The sequence below is a fragment of the Pogoniulus pusillus genome, chromosome 32 (genome assembly GCF_015220805.1).
Source record: "Pogoniulus pusillus isolate bPogPus1 chromosome 32, bPogPus1.pri, whole genome shotgun sequence".
Classification (NCBI taxonomy): Eukaryota; Metazoa; Chordata; class Aves; order Piciformes; family Lybiidae; genus Pogoniulus; species Pogoniulus pusillus.
This window is the reverse complement of record NC_087295.1, coordinates 15239890-15263873: the sequence shown is the minus strand read 5'-3', so window position 1 is coordinate 15263873 and position 23984 is coordinate 15239890. Positions and strand designations below refer to the sequence as shown.

Sequence of the window (23984 nt, the reverse complement as noted above, 5' to 3'; positions counted from 1 at the left end):
AGAGAGTCTTAAAATCAGTAACAAAAATATATTTACAGATATGAAATGCCCTCTGATACTGCACTTCAAAGCACACTACGCTCCCAAACTATCTATTGTGAAGATTTCACATCAGGAAATGCTCTGTGATATTACACTTCAAAGCATACTATGTTCCCAAACTATCTATCGTGGAGATTTCACGTTAGGGAGCCAAAAACGTTTTAGCCAACTCACACATCTTTGAATGCCCAAGTTGCTTATTATTTGACTCACACACTGACACCAGCTAACAGATTTAACTTGTTAGATCTATTTACAGAGTACTTGAATGGTAGGGAGACAGATTAAAAGGTTAGCCTCCTGAGGTGATTCACACATTTCTGAAATGCAAAGGAAGGCTGACTTGTTCACCCAATAAAATGATGAGGATTCATGAGCAGTGGACAGATTCTTATGCTACTTATTAGTCTAAGTTATATAAAACAGATACAGCCACTCAAAATTCCCTGTGTCTCTCTCATACATCACAATGTATACTATGTTTGCATAGTTTCTGCTGCACAGCTTTGACAGGATGTTATGGGCTGGAAGGGACCCAAGGACATCATCCAGTCCAACCCCCACTGCCAGAGCAGGACAATACTGTCTAACATAGATCACAGAGGAACACATCCAGATAGGCCTTGAAAGTCTCCAGAGAAGGTGACCCCACAACCTCTCTAGGGAGCCTGTTCCAGTGCTCTGGGACCCTTACTTTCTGTAAATATCAATTGTTTCCCACATTAGGAAAAGACAAAAGTACGAAACATTATTACAGACACATAAAGTACATCACAGACACAAACAGTACATTGAAGGGATTCTCCAAATACCAAACCATCCCATTTTTTCAGAGCACTAGGAAAACATTAAATTAGCAGCTAGGTGTATGAATTTTTATCTTACTCCCCTGATGAAGAGCATAAATGACTATAATCATTAATCGAATTACTGAAGTGCAACTCGATACAGGATGCCTTAATTCCCACTTGATACAAAACACATCAGTTCAATTACTTTTGTATCTCATGACTAAGCACTTGAGAATGACTGTTCAATGAACAAAACTTACCAATGTAGACCCTCCTGCTGTATCTCTGCATCAGCAACAGAACAAACACATGCAGTGGAATAAGGTTGATGATGAAAACATAACCACCCCATGCAGAGACCTACGAGAAATGGAACAGGAAATTATATGTGAAAACATCTGTGAACTCTTAGAATAGCCAGTGCTGGATTTATACATCCTGATTGCCTAACAAGAAAACACAAACCCCATCTAGACAAGCAGTCAGAACTACAAGGTAATACCACCAGAATATTTCTCAATATTATTATCAAAGAAGGAAAAAAAAAACAACCCAAGGAAACATAGGCTGCTGGATCTACAAGGCCACCCTTCCTGCATCTACTGCTCCTCACACTTTTCTGGTCATGCTGGCTAACAAAATTGTGATGCTGTGGACTTCTCCTCATGGTGTAGGATGAAACACAAGGCAGTGGAATGACCCCCAGGTAGGATGCAAAATTTTCCTTTGATATACAAATCTGTCACCATACTCTACATTTTTTGATGGAGCCATGAAAAAGCATCTCCAGACAGAAAGAAGAAAGGTGGCAAGGTGCACCATCAGAGAAGCAGAACTTCTGGAAGAGAGCAGCCAGTGCAGGTTGCAGTACAAGGAAAGAAACAAAAGGAAAGGGGTGGATGCACAGAGAAGCAGGAGTGAGCATCGTGGAACGGTGTAAACCAATTCCAAGGACATTGTTATCCTGTAGTAACAGCAGCACTCTAGAAGCACTGGCACGATGTACACAGAACTGAAACACTACTATGTTACCCATACATCACTGTTGTGGTAGGCCTGATAGGCCCAAAATAGGCTTACACATGTCCTGCCTTGCCTAGGCATGTTTTTCTGCTCCACCAGAGAGGCAAGCGCAGAAAACAGACACAAAGTACTTGGAGCCACTGAGTCTGGCCTGCCCAGGATCCTGTGGTGTAAGGCACACACACTTAGCTTGTGCCTGCCTAGTGCAAGGCCTTTACTTTGCCCAAATTAGGGCAAAGTGAGCCTGTGGCTTTGCCTAACATGGTCTGGTTTGGCTAACTGCCATCCTGAGTGGCTGTTCTGTGTCCAAAGGGCAATCAATATCAGCCCACATTGACAAAAGGAGATGTGCAGGTGAACAACCTGCTTTTGCTTCCCTGCTCTGCTCCCCTGCTCTGTGCCTGCTCTCTCTGCTGTGCCCAGCCCTGCTGCTGTTGCACACTGCCTTATTGCTGCCTGCTGAACTCCACTGTTGCGAGTTACCAGGAGCAGACCCTGGATGCCTGCACGCAGTCAGCCTGTGTGGCCAGCTGACATCGTGCTGAGACTGCACCACATCTGCCTCTGCACCTGCAGGTCCTGCCTAGAATCCCTGCACACATACACAAATCATCCAGAGGAAGCCAGCAGCCAAGGGCAGAGATTGGCTGCGTCCTGTCCCCAGAAGCCAGGAAGATTCAAGCCTCAACATCCAACAAGACAGAGTCCCCTGACAGCATCTGGGCACTGCCTGGGCTGTAGCCAGCCCCCACGAGGGCAATAATAATAATCTGTGAGCAAATGCTCAATGCCTCTTTGTGATTCTCTGCTGCCTTCTGCCACAGAGCAGACAGAGCTTGGGCCCAGCTACTGGGCAAGCAGCACATCGACTGCAAGCAGCACTGACCGCAGGGACAGTCTCTTCCAGCCCAATGAGTGTTTATGTATTTGCTGGTTCTATTAGCTGTAGATATTACCCACAGAATGTTTCCAGCACCCTGTGAGAACTGAAATATTATTAAAATCAGTGGTGGGGGGTGGGGGAGCTCTGAACAGCAACAGCAATAAACAATGTTCATTACGGAAAACACCATCTCGCATCAATTAATTCCCCCTCCCCAACAATCACTGACTACTGGTTTAGATGAAAGATTTAGTAAGCTACCATTATAACATGACCTAAACTCCTAACATATTTAGAAGGGCTAACATTTACTAGACAATCTGTATTTTAACACTTGCCAAACTACAGTCTAGACTTCTCCCATATGTACCATGCCAACGTGAGGATCTTTGTCTTTAGAAGGTAGTAGCTAATATAGTTTTCATTTTAGCTGTACTTCAGGTCTTAGATTCATGCAGATAGTTTTAAAGCTCTAGTATAAAAAAATAAAAAAAATAAACCCAACTGAAATGCTATGTTTTATAGAACAGATTCTAAAATAAGAAGGAGGCTAAGTGTTTCTGTCTGTCAATATTAATGCTACCAAACCCAGCACTGAAACTCTGCGTAACTGATTCAGGCACTGTGAAACAAGTAGGAGATATTAATTAGGACAATGAAGCTGGGGAGGGGCCTGGAGCACAGCCCTGTGAGGAGAGGCTGAGGGAACTGGGGGTGTGCAGCCTGCAGAAGAGGAGGCTCAGGGCAGACCTCTCTGCTGCCTACAACTACCTGAAGGGAGGCTGTAGCCAGGTGGGGTTGGGCTCTTCTGCCAGGCAACCAGCAACAGGACAAGGGGACACAGTCTCAAGTTGTGGCAGGGCAGGTCTAGGCTGGATGTTAGGAGGAAGTTGTTGGCAGAGAGAGTGATTGGCATTGGAATGGGCTGCCCAGGGAGGTGGTGGAGTCACCATCCCTGGAGATGCTGAAGCCAAGCCTGTCTGGGGCATTTAGTGCCATGGTCTGGTTGATTGGCCAGGGCTGGGTGCCAGGTTGGGCTGGATGAGCTTGGAGGTCTCTTCCAACCTGGCTGATTCTATGATTCTATTCTATAATTCTATCTTCTAAGCTTTCTAGGAACTAATTTCATGTTCTCATGATTCTACTGTCAAATTACTAGCATGAACTACCACCCACGGTTTACACAGACAAATTTATTCAATGGGAGAAAATATTACAAGAAGATAGGTAATAAAATATTAAAAAGAACATGTCTGGTTAGGGCACTGGAACCCCCATTACAAGAGAGATGTGGATGTGCTGGAGCGTGTCCAGAGAAGGGCCACGAGGATGCTCAGAGCATCTCTCCTATGAGGACAGACTGAAAGAGTTGGGGCTGTTCAGTCTGGAGCAGAGGAGGCTCCCAGGTGACCTTATTGTGGCCTTCCAGGATCTGAAGGAGGCCTACAAAAAAAGCTGGGGAGGGACTTTTTAGGATACCAATGACCAGGGGGAATGGAGCAAAGCTGGAGGTGGGTAGGTTCAGGCTGGACATGAAGAGGAAGTTGTTGAGCAGGAGAGTGGTGAGAGGCTGGAATGGGTTGCCCAGGGAGGTGGTTGAGGCCCCATGGCTGGAGGTGTTTAAGGCCAGGCTGGCTGAGGCTGTGTGCAGCCTGCTCTAGGGTAGGGTGTCCCTGGGCATGGCAGAGGGGTTGGAACTGGCTGCTCCTTGTGCTCCCTTCCACCCTGACTGATTCTATGATTCTGTATGTAGGGAAAGGTAGCAGCCAGCAGCCAGCTTGTATGGATCAGAGACCTGCATCTCTAACAAGCAACGTACTAAGCCAAATATGAAGTGAAGATTGTACTGAACTGAAGCTGCACTTTGGAACTTTTTAAAATGAAACTGAGGAATTTGCCAAACGAGTGGAAATGTGCCAGGGCAGCACCATGCCATTGGTCCCATGGAAGCACCGTGCCACTGCTGCCAGGGCAGCACCGTGCCACTGCTCCCAAGGCAGCACCGTGCCATCTCTGCCAGGGCAGCACCATGCCATTGCTCCCATGGAAGCACCGTGCCACTGCTGCCAGGGCAGTACCATGCCACTGCTCCCATGGAAGCACCGTGCCACTGCTGCCAGGGCAGCACCGTGCCACTGCTCCCATGGAAGCACCGTGCCACTGCTGCCAGGGCAGCACCGTGCCACTGCTCCCATGGAAGCACCGTGCCACTGCTGCCAGGACAGCACTGTGCCATGGCTCCCATGGAAGCACCGTGCCACTGCTGCCAGGGCAGCACCGTGCCACTGCTCCCATGGAAGCACCGTGCCACTGCTGCCAGGGCAGCACCGTGCCACTGCTGCCAGGGCAGCACCGTGCCACTGCTGCCAGGGCAGCACCGTGCCACTGCTCCCAGGGCAGCACCGTGCCACTGCTCCCATGGAAGCACCGTGCCATCGCTGCCAGGGCAGCACCGTGCCACTGCTGCCAGGGCAGCACCGTGCCATTGCTCCCATGGAAGCACTGTGCCACTGCTGCCAGGGCAGCACCGTGCCACTGCTCCCATGGAAGCACCGTGCCACTGCTGCCAGGGCAGCACCGTGCCACTGCTCCCATGGAAGCACCGTGCCACTGCTCCCATGGAAGCACCGTGCCACTGCTCCCATGGAAGCACCGTGCCACTACTGCCAGGGCAGCACCGTGCCATTGCTCCCATGGAAGCACCGTGCCATCTCTGCCAGGGCAGCACCGTGCCATTGCTCCCATGGAAGCACCGTGCCACTGCTTCCAGGGCAGCACCGTGCCATCGCTCCCATAGAAGCACCGTGCCATCGCTGCCAGGGCAGCACCGTGCCATCGCTCCCATAGAAGCACCGTGCCACTGCTGCCAGGGCAGCACCGTGCCACTGCTCCCATGGAAGCACCGTACCACTACTGCCAGGGCAGCACCGTGCCATCGCTCCCATGGAAGCACTGTGCCATCTCTGCCAGGACAGCACTGTGCCATGGCTCCCATGGAAGCACCGTGCCACTGCTGCCAGGGCAGCACCGTGCCACTGCTGCCAGGGCAGCACCGTGCCAACAACAAGGATTGTTTCAAATGTAAAGCTTTGATTTAATTTTACCTACTTGATAGAAAAAAATCTGAAGCTGAAATCAAAGAAATGCTACAAATACAAATGTGAGGAAAAGGCTCTTGTGCTTATGGAATGCCACACAATGCTGCCAGGCAAACTGCCACAGTGAGTTCAGCTGATTTAGTTAGCGCAAAAGACTTCTGTCAGTTCACGTAACAGCCTCTCAGGGAGCTGTTCCCCCCAACTCCCCATGCAAGGCAGGCAGGGGGGATCTGACTTAATTTTCATCTTACACTACAAATGTAATTAATCCCATCAGAAGAAAACAAATAAACACTGTATAACAAATAGTACAGTTATGCTTTGTCCTGAAAATTGACCTAAGCAAAACATCTAGAAAGTTATCTTAACAAAACTGTTTCCCCAAGGACAATATATACAGAAAACCACAACCAGAGACAAAGTAGGTACACTCTGTAAGCAATAAAATTCTATCATCTAATCACTATGGCTAAGCTGTGGGTGAATCTTAACCCTTCATTAGGTTGAGATTCACCCACAGCATACAAACAGAAGAGAAAGTAAACATTAATTCACATGCCATGATGATAACATTGGTTCCTGCAGCTCTGTCACCATACACACTCTGTGTCATGTCCCCTTCCTCTTGCACAATCTCATACACCAATACACTAGACAGACTAAACTGTGAGTCACTGTTATTGTGTGATTTTTCAGCAGTGAAATTATAATAGTATTGTATTTGTTATCTGCATATTTCTGAAGAGCACTTTTAGAGGATCTTGTCAATAAAACAGCACAGTGTAGAAGAGACAATGGTATATAACAACTCAAAACTTACTCCCCTGATTTTATACTTAGCCTGCACCACACCTAAAAGACTTCTTCTTGGTAACTATAGAATCAACCAGGTTGGAAAAGATCTCCAAGCTCATCCACTCCAAGCTAGCACCCAGCCCTGGCCAATCAACCAGACCATGGCACTAAGTGCCCCAGCCAGGCTTGGCTTCAACACCTCCAGGGACGGCGACTCCACCACCTCCCTGGGCAGCCCATTCCAATGCCAATCACTCTCTCTGCCAACAACTTCCTCCTGACATCCAGCCTAGACCTCCCCTGGCACAGCTTGAGACTGTGTCCCCTTGTTCTGTTGCTGCTTGCCTGGCAGTAGAGCCCAACCCCATCTGGCTACAGCCTCCCTGCAGGTAGTTGTAGAGAGCAATGAGGTTTGCCCTGAGCCTCCTCTTCTGCAGGCTGCACACCCCCAGCTCCCTCAGCCTCTCCTCACAGGGCTGTGCTCCAGGCCTCTCACCAGCTTCACTGCCCTTCTGTTCCACATTATACAAATGGCAATGCTGTGTGCAAAGAAGTGGTGTCTTACCTAATAACACTGTAGAAAGGAGGAGAAACAGGACAAAATAAATGTACTCTTAACAGCAGAGAGCTATCCCCTGTGGGGGCAAATACAGGGCTATCACTTGCCATATTAACTGCAAGAATCTGCCAGAAAACCCAATGGAAACCAGAGGAAATCGAGGCAAGCCCTGAATTAACCTTGCTCCTTAACTTAAGCCATGCAAAATAGTTCATAAATTCCTTGTTCTCACAAGCCTATTTACCTGACTACAGAAAAGCAGTACTTGATATCAGTCTTAACCAACACTAAGCAATTAGCCTCAATGTCCCACCAGTGGCTATTTTGAGGCTACTTTGTTTTTCATATAACCAGCCAAAAAAAAAATTAGCAGTTTATCAGTCAGGAGGTAAAAAAACAACAAACTTTGAATCACACAGGAAAATTGTTCATGTCTAAAGTTCCAGAAGATGGAGGAGGGGGGGGAAAACCAATTCCCCCCATTTTGATACTTGTTTTATCTCCTCAATTTTACTACTGTTTTTCCCCACCGCTACCTCTTAGAAACATCTCTGCAATAGCCTTCATATTTTCATAGATCAAGAGTGAAAAGGGCATTTATGACCATTTAATATGACATTGAATTCATTCACAGTATCACAGAATGTCAAGGGCTGGAAGGGACCTCCAAAGCTCATCCAGTCCAACCCCCTGACAGAGCAGGATCACCTAAACCAGATCACAGTGGAATGCATCCAGGAGGGTTTGAATATCTCCAGAGAGGGAGACTCTACAACCCCCCTGAGCAGCCTGTGCCAGGGCTCTGGCACTCTCACAGGGAAAAAAATCCTCCTCATGTTTCAATGAAACTTCCTATGCCTCAGCTTCCATCCACTGTCCCTGGCAATGGGCATCACTCAGCAGAGCCTGGCTCCAGCCTCCTGGCACTCACCTTTACATCTTTACACCCTTTACAACATTGATGAAGTCACCTCTCAGTCTCCTCCAAGCAGCACAGCCCCAGCTCCCTCAGGCTCTCCTCATAACAGAGATGTTCCATTCCCTTAATCATCCTTGTGGCTCTGTGCTGGACTCTCTCAAGCAGTTCACTGGGGGCCCACAACTGGACACAGTACTCCAGATGTGGCCTCACCAGGGCAGAGTAGAGGGGCAGGAGAACCTCACTCGACCTACTAGCCACAGCCCTTCTAATCCACCCCAGAATGGCATTGCCCCTCCTGGCCACCAGAGCACATTGCTGGCTCATGCTCAACCTCCCATCCACTAGGACCCTCACATCCTTTTCCCCTTTGCTGCCTTCCAACAGCTCAGTCCCCAACCTATCCTGCTCCCTGAGGTTGTTCTTTCCCAGGTGCCAGACTCTGCACTTGCCCTTGTTGAATTTCATTCCATTTCCCCCTGCCCACCCCTGCAGCCTGTCCCAGTCTGGCTGAATGGCAGCACAGCCTCTGCTGTGGCAGCCACTGAACCCACTTTGGTGCCAGCAGCAAACCTACTGCCAGTGCACTCTGTGCCCTCAGCCAGGTCATTGATGAATGTATTGAACAGAACTGGTGCCAGTACTCCAGTACTGACCCCTGTGGGACTGTGCTGGTCACAGGCCTCCAATTAGATTGCGTCCCACTGACCAGTTCTGGTGTTAAGCTTTATGGGTAAATATAACCAAAACCAAAAGAATATGTTCCAAAGTCCATAAATTTTAAATATTGTTTTTTAGTAATAATGGCACAGAAAAGGAGCATCAACATTACACCTTAATTCACTGGCACCAAACACAAAACCTGCTCAGTCACAGTACATATTCACAGGATAAATTTCTAAGTGAAGTCATTGTCCTGAAAAGCTCTTTCCACTTTTTTTTCCATTCTGTTTATTCAAATACTTTAACCTTCAAAACATTAATTATGTCTTTGTGGTTTACTATTTAAGGTTAGTAATAGCAATACAAAGCAACAATGTTATAATATGGCTCCAAAGATGAAAAACTCCTTCTTCTGTTCTTTGTCAATGCATGGACTAAGTGAGCCCTACTCCAATACTTTAGCTAGATGCAAGGCTTACCATGTAAAAGTAGGATAGACAGCAGCAGATTGTCCAAAAAACCGACCCAGTTTTCACAGACTTCACCTTTAAAAATACCAAAGCATTTAAGAATGATGAACACCAAACAATATTCCAAAACAACTGTCAAGACAACTTCTTTAGCATGCATCAAGTTGTATTTGTACTCTTCTGAACTGACATTCATAAAATCAAACCATAAACACAATTTTTACATGCAAAACAGCTTATATCCACCTCCCTAGTTAAGGCAGAGGCAGGATGTAATGCAACACTGCTTTGTGATGCAGAGTAGAAAAGTCCTTGCAAGAGCACTGTGCTACTTTCTCTGGGACATTAGATCACTTCATAATTTTAATCCATGACTGACTTCAGTTGGCACCTGCAATTGCTAGACAAAAGAGATACCCTGTAATTCTGAACAACTCAGTTAAGATTTGCCCTCTGGATGGGATGTCAGCAGCAAGATACTACTAAAGGTTTAGCAGAATCCATGAACTGGTCCATAAGTCTACTTTTGTCCATAACTGATGGTAGTGATTGTGTGAAAATAGGAATGAAAAACAAACCAACATCAAATAAAGCTAGAAAGTGATCTATAAAATACATCTGATTCACATGATTCTCCAGGAGACCATGCAAATGTTATTGCACTATGCAGATGTAGTCACTGGAAATTCAGACTTTTAAAACTTGCATTAAGTAACAACAGTCAGTCGTAGAAAAGTTGCATTCCCTTTCATTATCTGCCTGCCAGCTCTACCTCAAGTTTGAAACATTTATCTGCCCATGAAAAGCAGAACTCTTGTCAAAATCAAGGGAAAGAGCTTAATGAACAGGTACCTATATGGAGACACTAAAAATGGGAAGTATATGCACTTAAGGAATGAGCCAAGGGCCAGTACCATACAGTATCTGATGAATTAGATACTGAAATACAGTTATGCTATTTGTGGCATTTCCAACATAGAATCAACAGTGCAGAAAAACTTCATCTTGCTTAAACTCCTTCATACAGATGCAGTTCTACACAGAGATTAAAATGGAGTGCCAGATATGCTCTACTAGCAAGTAAGCTAATAAAAAGAAATCAGGTTAGGAGTTTTCTTGATTGGGTTTGGTTGGCTGTGCTTAGTTGGTTGGGGCTTGTTAGTTTGGTTTGTTGGTCTTTTTTTTCTTTAAAGCATGCAAGCAACATTACTATCTTGATCTACTCAGCGTTGGGTATTTAATTTGGATGCTTAAGTCAAAGCCCAAACCCTCCACACAGTCAAAAGCTTCTCCAGAAGACAACTCACAGCACCTGACATGTACAGTCTACTGCTTTTCACCAGCTAGATAAAGGAGGCTGAAGTTTGATGTTCACATAATACTGCTACCTCCAAACTGAAAAGCAGAAACAACCCTTCTGCTTGCTTTAGAAGTACAGATACATCATTGTTGTTACTACTACAGGACACACATACTTCAGTTGAACAGTACTTCCACATAGCAGAATAAAGAGCATAGTCATGGAGCAGTTCAGATCATGTGACTTTCCAGTACTTGCCTGATGGAGAACCAAGGGCAAGAAGGATGAGAGAGAGGACAGTAAGAATTCAATGGATTCTAAGAAAAATCAATCATTTGGTTGGAGTGGGAACCAAAACACCTTTCTACAGCAAAAGACTCGACAATTACTTACCCATAAATAGTATGTGAACTGCAGTGCAAAAATAGCTATGCCTTCATTGTCAAATGATCCTGCTACTGATCGGGATATGTAACCTGGAACTATGGCAATAAAACAGGCAGCTAAAAGGCCTGCTCCCTGGTTCCACAGTTCTCTGGTGAGCAGGAATGTAGAAATCGCTGTAAGGCCGCTAAAAACAGGTGCTAAGAACACACACACATCTCTTATATGGACTGTCACGTTAAGCATGTTTAAAATCCAATGTATAAGGCCTGCTGTCACCATCAGTCCTGGATAGACCTAAAGGGAGGGAAAAAAAAGAAGAGCCCACTGGATTATTGCAGTCAAATGGTCGTGGCAGATATATTTGCATGCAATTGGTAACGAAACAGGCATTTCTCAAGCAGTGAGATATAAGCAGTGAGCAGGCAAAGCTAACAGAATTACTTTAATACTGCTGTAATCTTGTTTTGACAACTCTGCTGAATACCAGAGGTGCTTCAAGTTTTAGCTAAATGCTAACAGTTACATCTAATCCATTCTGTAAACAAATAAGCAGCATACAGATAATACTCTATCTTCCCTGACATTCATCATATACTGAAAAGAATTTGTCACTGAGGTATAGAACCAGAAGCTAAAGCTTGCAAAAGAATTTCAAGCTAGGGTAACAACAGCTTTAAGAAAAAAGCCCCTGAAACAACAATAACAAAACAACTATTTCCCAGTTGTATCCATTTCCCCAAAAAACACATTATGAAACTTTTTCACTTATTTGTTACCCACAGCAGAAAGAAAATTTGCATCAGCAAGGTTTGTTTTCTCTTGTTGTTTGAGTTAAAAAAGCCAATGGAGTCAGTTGAGCATCCCATACTTGAAAGACATGCACAGACATCTTCAGATAGGAAGGATTAAAATTAAGTCCCATAGAACTGAATTAAGATAGGTAAGTGCATTAAGAAAGGTAAAATTGACTTAGAGAAATCTATCAAATCCATCACAGAATATTGGAGAACTTTAAAATATTCTTAATAGGAACTCTGCCCAACATTAGAAGAAGCAGGATGTTCTAGACGAGTTACTATGTACTGTGTCTGCTCTAGTTTCCTTCAAAAGCTAAGAAGGGTGTTCAAAAACACATTAATAGGCAACTGAACATTCCCCTGAATATATATCCTTGAGAGCTGGCTTTCAAGATAACCTATTAAAACATAATATGGCATCTGATCTGCAAAATAATGCATGCAATTGACATTTTAATTCTATTTCCTAAGGCTTTTACCTTGAGATCAAACAGGTATAGAAAAAACACACACATATGCTACACAGAGGAGTCTCAAGTATCTCTGAGAGATACTAACAAATGGTAACCTAAGTGCTAGGAAAAGAAACCTTCTAGGTGCATTTAAATGGTATGGACTCTGATCAAAAAGTGAGTCTCAAGTATCTCTAAGAGATAGTAACAAATGGTAACTTAAGTGCTAGGAAAAGAAACTTTCTGGGCACATTTAAATGGCATAGACTCTGATCAAAAAGTGAGTCTCAAGTATCTCTAAGAGATAGTAACAAATGGTAACTTAAGTGCTAGGAAAAGAAACTTTCTAGGTGCATTTAAATGGTATGGACTCTGATCAAAAAGTGAGTCTCAAGTATCTCTAAGAGATAGTAACAAATGGTAACCTAAGTGCTAGGAAAAGAAACTTTCTAGGTGCATTTAAATGGTATGGACTCTGATCAAAAAGTGAGTCTCAAGTATCTCTAAGAGATAGTAACAAATGGTAACCTAAGTGCTAGGAAAAGAAACCTTCTAGGTGCATTTAAATGGTATGGACTCTGATCAAAAAGTCTTAATGCACTTTCACACACTAAGTAACACTTGGCTCCATTACTTAGTGTTACTAAAGCTATCCTACCAATGAACCATATTTGTATTCTAATTTGATACTGTTGTTTGGATATCTATTCCAATTTAATAGCATTGTTTGGTACACCTTCCCTGCCTGGTATCTTGCACTGATACCAATTTCACCTACCCATGATGCTTCATACAGGTGCCCCTCTGGTTGAACTTCTAAAGGTCTTTTCCAAGTGAAATCCTAATATCTTCCATACACACATGAAGTGCATTCAAGATATACACCACTGTATTGGAACTTGTGACTTAAGAGGTTTTAGATAACTGCTGGGCATTTGGTTGGTTGTTTTGTGGGGTTTGTGGGTTTTGTTTGTTTGTTAAAAAGAACCCCAAAACCACATACATCTTGCTTCCCCCCCTCCATGTTATTTACAACCATTACAGGTGTCACAGTATCACCAAGGTTGGAAGAGACCTCATAGATCATCAAGTCCAACCCTTTACCACAGAGCACTGGAAGTTCCTATGTAAAGAAATAAAACTGAGTTTTGTACTTCTAATTTATAGTGTGCTATTAGGTAATGACTAAAGCATGTTGACTTACTGTCAACTTCCTGCAACTGAAAATTAAAAACATCTGCAGTAATTGGGCAATTAAAAGAGTATTTTAAGATTCTCCTTGCATCAATGTCAAATTTCTACTGAAAGTACAAAAACCTTAGTGCAAAGTCATCTTTAAATTAATATTACAATACTTACTGTTCCACCTACTATTCTTCCCAATGGATACCATGCTCTTTCATCAAACCAATTTAAAAATTCATAAAACCCATGTGATGCAAGATGATGTGTTGATCTATAGTTAAACCTAGAAAAAATAGAGGAAAAGAAAGGGAGAGGGCAAAAGTAAAAGTCAAGAACCTAAGTTTTAGGCACGCTTAAGTCGTCTGTATTCTAAGACCCAGAAAGTAACTAAACTTTAGTATCTCATTTAGTAGAACTGAAAAGCAGATTACTAAGCTCTTAGTTACTAACCACTGTATCCTCTTCACTTCTATAGCCAGTGCATAAACACAGCTGAAATGTTACAGTTTAGGGGGATCTTTGCTAAACATTAAAAAGTTTTTTATCACTCTGACAAACACCCCTGTATGTTCTGCATGCCTTTTTAAACATGGTATTTCAAACAGGATCTATGAACCAAATATTTACCACATAGAGTCATAGGTTTAGGTCAGAAAGGACATCAAAGATCATCCAGTTCCAATCCCCTGCCATAGGCAGGGACACCTCCCACTAGAACAGGATGCTCAAGGCCCCACCCAACCTGGCCTTGAACACCTCCAGGGAGGGAGCAGCCACAGCCTGCCTGGGCAACCTGTGCCAGTGTCTCACCACCCTCACTGCAAAGAACCCTTTCCTAACATCTATTTTGAATCTCCCCTCTGCCAGTTTAAGCCCATTACTCCTTGTGCTGTCATTACAAGACCTTGCCAATAGTCCCTCCCCAACCTTCCTGCAGGTCGCCTTCAGATACTGGAAGTCCACTCCAAGGTCTCCTGGAAGCCTTCTCTTCTCCAGGCTGCACAGCCCCAACTCTCTCAGCCTGTCCTCAGAGCAGAGCTGCTGCAGCCCTCTCAGCATCTTCATGGCCTCCTCTGGACTGGCTCCAACAGTTCCATGTCCTTCTTGTTTTGGGGGCTTCATAACTGCACCCAGGACTGCAGTACATCCCAAATACCAATTAAGAAGAATTAAGATTATGAAAGAATCAATGCAAGACAATGCAGACTCTGAGACAAGACTGCTACCCAGTGTATCTGCTGATGCTTTACTTCATGTAACGTGGAGAGGTGAAGCAATGTAATACCAATGGAAGGGAATCAGTCTATTTCTTCACACTACCAAACGATTCCCTTCTTTCAATCACTGTCTACCCGATGTAAAATCTGTGTACATAAAGTTTCATCTTTCAGGTTTGTACAATATCTGCTGCACAAAGTTCTCAGTTGAGCACAAGCCCTGTCATGCATACCTTCACCTCAGTCTACCACATTACCCATACACCATGTAAAAACCATGGATGGACTGCCATCAAGGCATGAATCTTCTACTTTTCTGCCACATAATTCTCCCAACTTCTCACACTTCAGACAGCGAACATTTTCAACTATTAAGAAGTCCATTCATTCTCAAATTAGGTACCAGACTGCTGTGAGAAGAACTGCAGTACACATTACCCCAAACTGCAACTCTTATATGACCATTCAAAAGCCAAACTAACAAGGCTACAGACATTGATGCTGTGACCTTTTGTAAAGAAAGTTTAGGCTCAGAAAAGCCTGGATGAACACCACTCTGAAGCAAGCAGCATCAACAAACTCAACCTTCCTAACAGATGCTTCATCTGGTATCTAAATAATGTGAAATTCCTTAGCCCAAGAAGTATTAAAGATTGTATTCATTAAGTAGAAGTTCAGATGGAACACTGTAACAGACAAGTTAGATGAGCAAACCACCATGAAAGACTTCCAAAAACATTATTCAGGACCAGAAAAGCTTCTATTTGTTTGGTTTAGTTTGTGTGGTGTTTTTTGTTTGGTTGGGTATCTTTTCTGTTTTGCTGTTGTTTTGTGGTATTGGGTTTTTTTTCTATTTAATGGAAATATCCATTTATTGTCAGGGTTTGGGCAGAACTGAAGAGTCTGAGAAAATAAGGAGAGTAAGCAGCATTGAGTAACTGAACTGATAAGGAGGCACAGCTGCAGGTGGGGGGCCCTGGGAGGCTGTCTGTGCTAGTTTGAAGCAGGCTAGAATGTTTTGGTGAAAAGGACTAGATCTTAGGCTGTGAAATGAAAAGAAGAGTGATGTCTACTTCCCTCATAGGCTTACTCAGATGTATAAAAACATAAGTCAAAACACAGATAAGACACTCAGCACCATTCTCACTGGGGCTGCTGGCTGAGCTGCATCTCTCTAACCTCACCTCCATTTTGGGCTAACCCACTTTGCTTCCTCACCCCCTGGCCAAACCTCCATTCTTCCTTGGGACAGGGGTAAGGTTGAGTGGGGCATGGGGAAGGTGCAGGGGTGGTTGAGAGCCCCTCCTGGGCATTCAGGTTTCTGGGAGGGGAGCTGTGTTTCTGTATTACCTATATAACTGTATATACTGTAACTATCTGCTTGTATATTGTGCCAGCTGTAAATATAAGCTTCATTCATATTTCCAGAGCCAGCTGAGTCTAGACTGGGTGATTTCTAAAGTGTGGGGGGGAGGGAACTCCCAAACCATCACACTGGCAGAGAAGCTGAGTGAGTTCTGTAGCTGTGCGAGAAGGCAGGCTGGTCAGCCCTGGGAACAAGCAATGTCGTGGTTAAGCTGCCCAAAAGGGGATTAAGAGGGGGTAGCTGGTCAGGTCTGCCTCTGCATGTGTGGACAGCCCACCTCTGCTTTGTAAGCCTATCAGAGGTACATGCTCCTCTACTTAACTCCCCTCTATAGGTATCACGCTTAGCTTCCATAAACGGAGTGACCATTATGCATCACACTGGTGTAAGCCTGGTGTCTCAGCTGGTGAGGCCACCTCAGCAACTGGTATCAGTAGCATGCAGCATTTATAACACAAATTTTAAACCTGAGACAAATTCTATCAGACATCTAGGATGCCCAGAATACCACAGGTTTATTTTTAACTAATTCATTTCAGCAGAATAAAGTTAATGTCATTCAAGGCTGTAAGGACCCATAAAGTTCCAACTTGTTTAATCAGTACAAGACTAATACCAAGTATGATCACACAGAGGTCATGAGCAGATTTCATCTACACAGTGAAAGAAGAATTGAAATTCAAATCCAGATGTCAACAAATTTGCACGTTTCCACTGATTGAACTACCATAGTATCAGTCAACCTTAAAAATGCAGAGTTCAGTATTTTCAGGTACACTCTCACATGTGAAATAAGCATATAAGATATAGTGGCTTTCAAAAGTATTTAGCCATGTTTATGTAAGAAAGCTCACACAAACATCAGTCACTCTGACCTAGAAATCTCTGTATCAAACAGCAATGTGACATTTGTTTCTAATAAGCCTGCAACTATTCCCATTTGACTAGATTTCTCAGGATTAATTAGTTCTCCAGTTCTGAACTGTCACCTATAATGTGATTTATGAAACGCTGTACCTGTAAAATTAGCTTCTTATCTTAGCACAGCAAGGTCTATTGCTAGCTTGTTTAGTGCCAAGTGTCTCCAGTGTGGTAGGACACAAAGGAGGAAGTTCTGTGCTGCACAGGACACTTACAATTCAGCCAGCTACAGATCGGACTTAAAATGTTCTAAGACCCCAGCCAATGTGGCTATCTGTGATGGTTTGGGTGTTACCTGCCCCCCCCTACACTGAAGAAAATCACTCAGACTAGACTCAACCGCTGGAAATTGAATGAAGCTTTATATGGTACAGCTTAGCAAAAGATACAAGCAGAGAGTTACAATATATACAGAAATATACAAGTTTAAAAGGTAATACACACAACATCTCAAGAGAGATGCTGAGGTGCTGGAAGGTGTCCAGAGAAGGGCAACAAAGTTGGTGAAGAGCCTGGAACACAAACCCTATGAGGAGAGGCTGAGGGAGCTGGGGTTGTTTAGCCTGGAGAAGAGGAGGCTCAGGGGTGATCTCATTGCTGTCTACAACTACCTGAAGGGACATTGTAGCCAGGTGGAGTTGGCCTCTTCTCCCAGGCAACCAGCAGTAGAACAAGGGGACACAGTCTCAAGTTGTGCCAGGGCAGGTCTAGGCTGGATGTCAGGAGGAAGTTCTTCCCAGAGAGAGTGAGTGGCATTGGAATGGGCTGCCCAGGGAGGTGGTGGAGGCACTGTTCCTGGAGGTGTTCAAGAAATGACTGGATGAGGCACTTAGTGCCATGGTCTGGTTGACTGGATAGGGCTGGGGGATAGGTTGGCCTGGCTGAGCTTGGAGGTCTCTTCCAACCTGGTTGATTCTATGATTCTATGAATACAGAAACACAACAGCCCTCCCAGAAACCTGAGTGCTCAGGAGGGGCTCTCAACCACCCTTCCACATTCTGCCCACCCCTCTACCTTACCCCAGACTTTGCCTTACATTCAAGGTAAGTTTGGAGGGTCGGCCAGGGGAGTTAGGAAGCAGAAGGACTAGTCACACAGATGGCAGGTTAGAGAGGTTCAGCCCCAAAGGCAGAGAGAGACTTTGTTATCTATGCTAGTGTTCTTGTTCTTATACATCTCAGCAAGCCCATGAGTGAAGTAGATGTCAACACTGTTTCCTTTTCACAGCCTACAGTCTAATTCTTCTCACCAAAATATCCCAGCTAGGCTCAAAATAGCACACTATCCTAGAACTCCGAAAAGGAAACAAACTTTACTCACATGGATTACTTTCACATTTTTAAATCAGGACTCAAACTCACAGAGGCTACAAAAGTCTGACTAATATTTACTTCAGAGCATTAAAAGATTAGTTAAACAAATGAAACAGGTAAGAAGAATACATATTGACATTCTCCTCGTGTTCTGAACCAGTAAAGCTTTGTAACTGACTTCAGAAGGATGCAAACAATTGTCTTGTGCTTTGGCATCATGCCATTAAGTCTTTAATAAGAGTGAATTACCATCCAAACTTGAAATTCAACGTAAGAAGTAAGAATTTAATCTTCCCTCCAAATACACTTTTGGATAGCTTCAGCTACACTTAACTCTTCTTTCAAAAGCCTTTTGCCAAAAGTGAAAGCATGCAGAAGCAGCTGAATCATAGAATCACAGAATCAAGCAGGTTGGAAGAGACCTCCAAGCTCATCCAGTCCAACCTAGCACCCAGCCCTAGCCAGTCAACCAGACCATGGCACTAAGTGCCTCATCCAGGCTTTTCTTGAAGACCTCCAGGGACAGTGCCTCCACCACCTCCCTGGGCAGCCCATTCCAATGGGAAATCACTCTCTCTGTGAAGAACTTCCTCCTAACAGCCAGCCTATACTGAGCATGTCTTTGCAGCAGCCATTATTAGCAACACTACAGGTACATTAATTATTCACTGCGAGGAGATCTATACATGAGAACAAAAACCAACCTGACCACAGAAACCTAAAAATGCACTTAGCAGCTTAACTACAGCACCTCATTTTGAGCTTAAAAAGAAGTGTTCACTTCACCTCCACTAGATAACCTGCAAACAAGAAGTTAAAATGTAAATACAAACACAGAATGGCACTGGCTTGGAAGGGACCTCATAGGGTCACCAAGTCCAACTCCCCTGCTTTAAGTGGGGGCATCCCCAACTAGATCAGGTTGCTTAGAGGCCCATCAACCTTGAATGTCTCCAGGACTGGGGCTTCCACCACCTCCCTGGGCAACCCGTTCCCAGTGTTACACCACCCTGCTCATCTTACATGTATGTAAGCAGAAGCTTGATGACTTATGCTGCATACTAAAGGCAGCTTCAGACACTGACAAACTGGCAGCAATGGGCAGCGTGACACACAACAGTATGGTCCAGCAGGTATCAGTACTATGCTCCCATACTGCCTGCTCACCTTGTAGCACAGTACTCCTCTGGGGACAAGGCTGAACCTTGTAAAACTGTTTCCCTTTGGTCAGAATAGAGTCACAGTCCCCTCAAATGGAGTTCACAGTGATGTTCCAGCCTGTCCAGTACAGCAGCACAGAAAACAGCCATCTGCCAGCCCAAGCACATCTCCATTGCAGCTATCAAAATGTTCCCAGGCACAGTGGAGTAAGCTGCTACGCACAGCAAGCAGCGAAAGCAAAAAGCAGCCCCTAATGAGCTCTAAACTCCAATCTACAGTAAGGCAAGCAAGCCCCATGGCAAGCACACAAGTCTGCCCATGAACAGCTGAACAGCAGTAACAGCTAAAAATTTGATCCAGAGCTTTACAATCAAATGTGTCATTATCTCAAACACTTCAGGCCCTGCACAGGGCACCCTCCGTGGGATGGGGGAAAGAATCAGACAGGTGAAAACAAGGAAAAGTTGTCTGTTGAGACAAAGGCAGGAGAATAGGTAAGGCCAAAGCTGCATGTGTAAGCAAACCAGACAGAGGAATTAACTTGCTGCTTCCTGTCGGCAGGCAGCTGTTCAGCCATCTCCAGGAGGGCAGAGCTCCATCAACACGCCATTGCTCGGGAAGACAAATGTTACCAATCCAAATGTCTGTCCTCCTTTTCCTCCTTCCCATGCCGAGTATGATGTCACATGGTATTGTCCTGGTAAGGCAGGCAGGTTTAACACTTGCTCTCCTCCTCCTGCTGCAGGCCCAGGAGTCGCGTGGATGGGCCAATAGAGGGGTTAGCCCCAGCAAAGCTTTGAGGGTTGGGAGCTTAGCACCACCAAGTCAGGCATCCTGTGCTGCCCCTCAGCATGCCTGCATGGTCACAGGAGGCACAAAGCTTTGAATTCCTTGGCCAGAACAATGATGCCAGTGCCTACTGGCCAGCTTCATGTTCAAATGAGAAGTGATTTAGAAACCAGGCTCTTTCCTGTGCTGACTCTCCACCAGCAGCAGCACCTCATTCCCAGCCCATTTAACTGAGAATCACAGCAGCCACATGTTTGTAGCTTGCACCAGCAGCTTAGCAGCAGTGAGCCAGTTCTTCTCTCCTTCCCTTTGCCTGAATGTTGTGTACTTTACCTCAGGATCATAACCCTGAGTTTTGACAGCTTCTTTGTACAGGAAACTTACTCAAGGACCAAAGTGTCATGAGTACATATATAATCATAGACTGGTTTAGGTTGGAAGAGACCCCACCTGGCTACAGCCTCCCTTCAGGTACTTGTAGACAGCAATGAGGTCTGCCCTGAGCCTCCTCTTCTGCAGGACCTGCCCTTCCTAAACCCATGCTGGCTGGGCCTGATCCCTTGGCCATCCTGCAAGTGCTGTGTGATGACACTCAAGATGACCTGTTCCATGACCTTGCCTGGCACTGAGGTCAGGCTCACAGGTCTGGAATTTCCTGGTTCCTCCTTTTGACCCTTCTGGTGGATGAGATCACATTGGTAGCTTCTAGTCCCTGGGGATCTCTCCAGTGAGCCAGGACTGTTGATAAATAATGGAGAGTGGCTTGGCCAGCTCAGCTGCCAGCTCTCTCAGCACCCTAGGATGGATATCATCTGGATATCCCATGGACTTGTAAGGATCCAAGTGGCTCAGCAGGTCCCTTATTTCTTCCTCCTGGATTACAGGGGACTATACTGGTCCCTGACTCCATCTGCCAGCTCAGAAGGCCAGTAAAAATTACATTAAACTGATAAGAACAGATACTATACTTGATCTTAGCCAAAAGGCTAAGGTTTAAACCCATTACCCCTCATCCTGTCATTACAAGACCCTCTCCAGCCTCCCCAGCCTTCCTGTAGCCCCCTTCTGATACTGAAAGGCTACTATACAACCTCCTCAAAGCCTTCTCTTCTCCAGGCTGAAGAGCCCAAACTCTCTCAGCCTGTCCTCAGAGCAGAGCTGCTGCAGCCCTCTCAGCATCTTCATGGCCTCCTCTGGACTGGCTCCAACAGTTACATGTCCTTCTTGTTTTGGGGGCTCCAGAATTGCACACAGGACTCCAGGTGGGGTCTGATGAGATCAGAGTAAAGGGGTAAAATCCCTTCCCTTGCTCTGCTGCCCACACTGCTCTTGCTGCAGCCCAGCACAAGGCTGCTGTCTGAGATGCACTCATACTGCTGGCTCATGCTGAGCTTTTCATCCCCAGACTCCCAGGTCCTTTCCTTTTATGCTGGAGTTAATGCTAAGATTCCATAAGCATGGTTAGAATTTTTGCTGTTTTCACTATTTTCCAGTTTGAACTCTTTAGTTGTGTGTTTATAAATACCCTTTGTGCAGCTACTTCCTGTCCGCTGAAAATCCAAAGAATCTCAGGGAATTTCCCTGAATTTTCCAATATTAATAATAAAATTAATATTCAGAACTCATAACCCATGATTAATTTCTACAACAGGCATGGAATATCCCTTTGGTCAGCTGGGGTTAGCTGTCCCTGCTGTGTTTCCTCCCTACTACTTGTGCACCCTCAGGCTACTCACTGGTGAGGCAGTGTACAAAGCAGAAAAGGCCTAGATTCTGTGCAAGCACTGCTCAGCAGGAACAAAAACACACCTGTATCATCAACACTTTTTTCAGCAAAAATTCAAAACATAGCCCTAGAGTGAAGAAAGTTACAGCACCTGAACCCAGCACAACTGTAGTGGAGGGAGCTGCTCAGGAACAGTGAACATCATGAAGCACAGGAACGCAACCTTCTTACTGTCTTGGTATTTTTCAAGCACAGCACTGTGTTACTGCATTTCTACACCACTACTGTCATGGTGTCTACAAATACTTACAGGTTTTGCAGGGGTGTAAAATAGCCCTGTGAAACAGCAGAAAATATGCAAAGTCTGTGCGTGCCTGTGGCCTGGAGATAGAGGGGCTGCAGCAGAGGGATGAATTAGAACAGAGACAAGAGCAATCACTGCTGGGAAGGGGTCACATTTCAGGCTTCAATAGCACCACCTTCCACAGTTCCTCCATCTCCACCAGCAGTGAAAATAGGGGATATTTAGGGGTTTAACCCAAACCCTGTTCTGATTGCCTAGACATTAGCTTGGAGACACAGCAATTGGAGTATGCTGCTGGCTTCAATGATTAAATAGGATGCAGCACTACATCACAGGACCAGACAGAAGAAAATGATCACCTTTCTCAATCAGAGAATCAACCAGGTTGGAAGTGACTTCCAAGATCATCCAGTCCAACCTGTCATATAAATCTGCCCTAGCCCAGTTTTCACATAAATTAAAAGACAAAAACAGAAAGGAAAAGATGGCCTTTTTTTGCCATTTGGATCCATGCTTGAGACAGGTATGGATTTAAATTAAAACAAAACAAGTGAAGAAAGGCTTAGATCACTTACAGCACAGTATTACAGATGTATGTCTTTAAAAAAAAAATTCTCCCACCCTTAACCCTCACACCCATCTGATCTTGATGTATGGGGACTGCTCACCCATCTCTCAAGATTCCCATCTTCCCTCAACCCTTCGAGGCATGTTGAGACAGAGCTAAGAATAATAAAAAGTAAAATTATGTGAAGCTTGTGTCTAACTAAGAACTTAACTTGAAAGACTGAGATGAATATTGAAGTTCTCAGCCCACGTTAGCCACATATGCTACTATTCAGCAATGATCAGAGCAAGAGGACACAGTCTGAAACTGCACATGGGCAGGTTTAGGCTGCACATTAGAGAAGAAGTTCTTCACAGAAAGAGAGATTGGTATTGGAATGGGCTGACTGGGGAGGTGGTGGAGCCAACATCCCTTAGGTGTTTTAAGAGGAGGCTGGGTGAAGCACTTAGTGCCACAGTTTAGTTACTTAGAAGGGTTAGGGGATAGGTTGGACTTGATGATCTTGGAGGTTTTTTCCAACCTGGTTAATCCTGTGATTCTGTGATCTTAAGGACGTGACTAAGACCAGCAAGTGCTGATTTTCTTATTTTAGCTGACATTTTAGGAAGAAATGTGATGCTCTGCTGTTCTACTTTGCTTTCTCTGTCAGGTCTGTAGTTGAACTGTCTCCTCCTCCAAGCTAGCTTTAAATGAACAGTCAAACAATCCCAAGTTTTTGACCATTTCAGAATTTGAAGTTGCAACCACTGAATTAGGCTGGTATTGTAGTTTGAACTTTGAAGGCAATGATTTAATGATCACAAAAGTGCCCCACATGTGATATCATTGATTTTGTAGCACTATTGGAGATACCTGTATTTCAGCTGGTCAGTAGACAACTGAAGGTGAGTTAATAAAGACACGATTCTCATTTTCAAAGTATATTGCCATTTCAGCATAGAACAGAATACAAGCAGCAACAGCAAAATAACTCAGCAGAGGTGTAATTCTTTTTTAGTAGGAACATTAATTTGGGAAGCTTAACTAGGCAACTTGCAAAATAAAATCTGTTATATGTTAAGTACTCTTAATATATAATCTTAACTATATGTTCATACTTAGGTTTGATTTTTATTGCACTCTGTGAATTGCTTATTTGATGACACAAGGTAATGCTGCAAGATTAGTTAATGCTAGTCACAGCAATCACTCACTCCATCCAGGAGCTATAGAATTCTCCAGCACTTCATAGCAACAATTACTGCTATATTTATA

General features: G+C 44.5%; 1 protein-coding gene and 1 pseudogene across 1 annotated transcript in view; both read right to left on the bottom strand.

The window, feature by feature from the left end:
- The window catches only part of STT3B (STT3 oligosaccharyltransferase complex catalytic subunit B), a 72225-nt gene that overhangs the window by 25285 nt on the left and 22956 nt on the right, over positions 1-23984 (bottom strand). The window contains exons 2-5 of the mRNA XM_064169539.1: positions 13539-13647; positions 10937-11224; positions 9253-9318; positions 1094-1193 (exon numbers count right to left, since the gene is read on the bottom strand). Coding sequence (XP_064025609.1) covers positions 1094-1193; positions 9253-9318; positions 10937-11224; positions 13539-13647 — 563 coding nt within the window. The remainder of the gene's footprint in view (positions 1-1093; positions 1194-9252; positions 9319-10936; positions 11225-13538; positions 13648-23984) is intronic.
- LOC135189512 (U2 spliceosomal RNA) lies at positions 21006-21130 on the bottom strand (annotated as a pseudogene).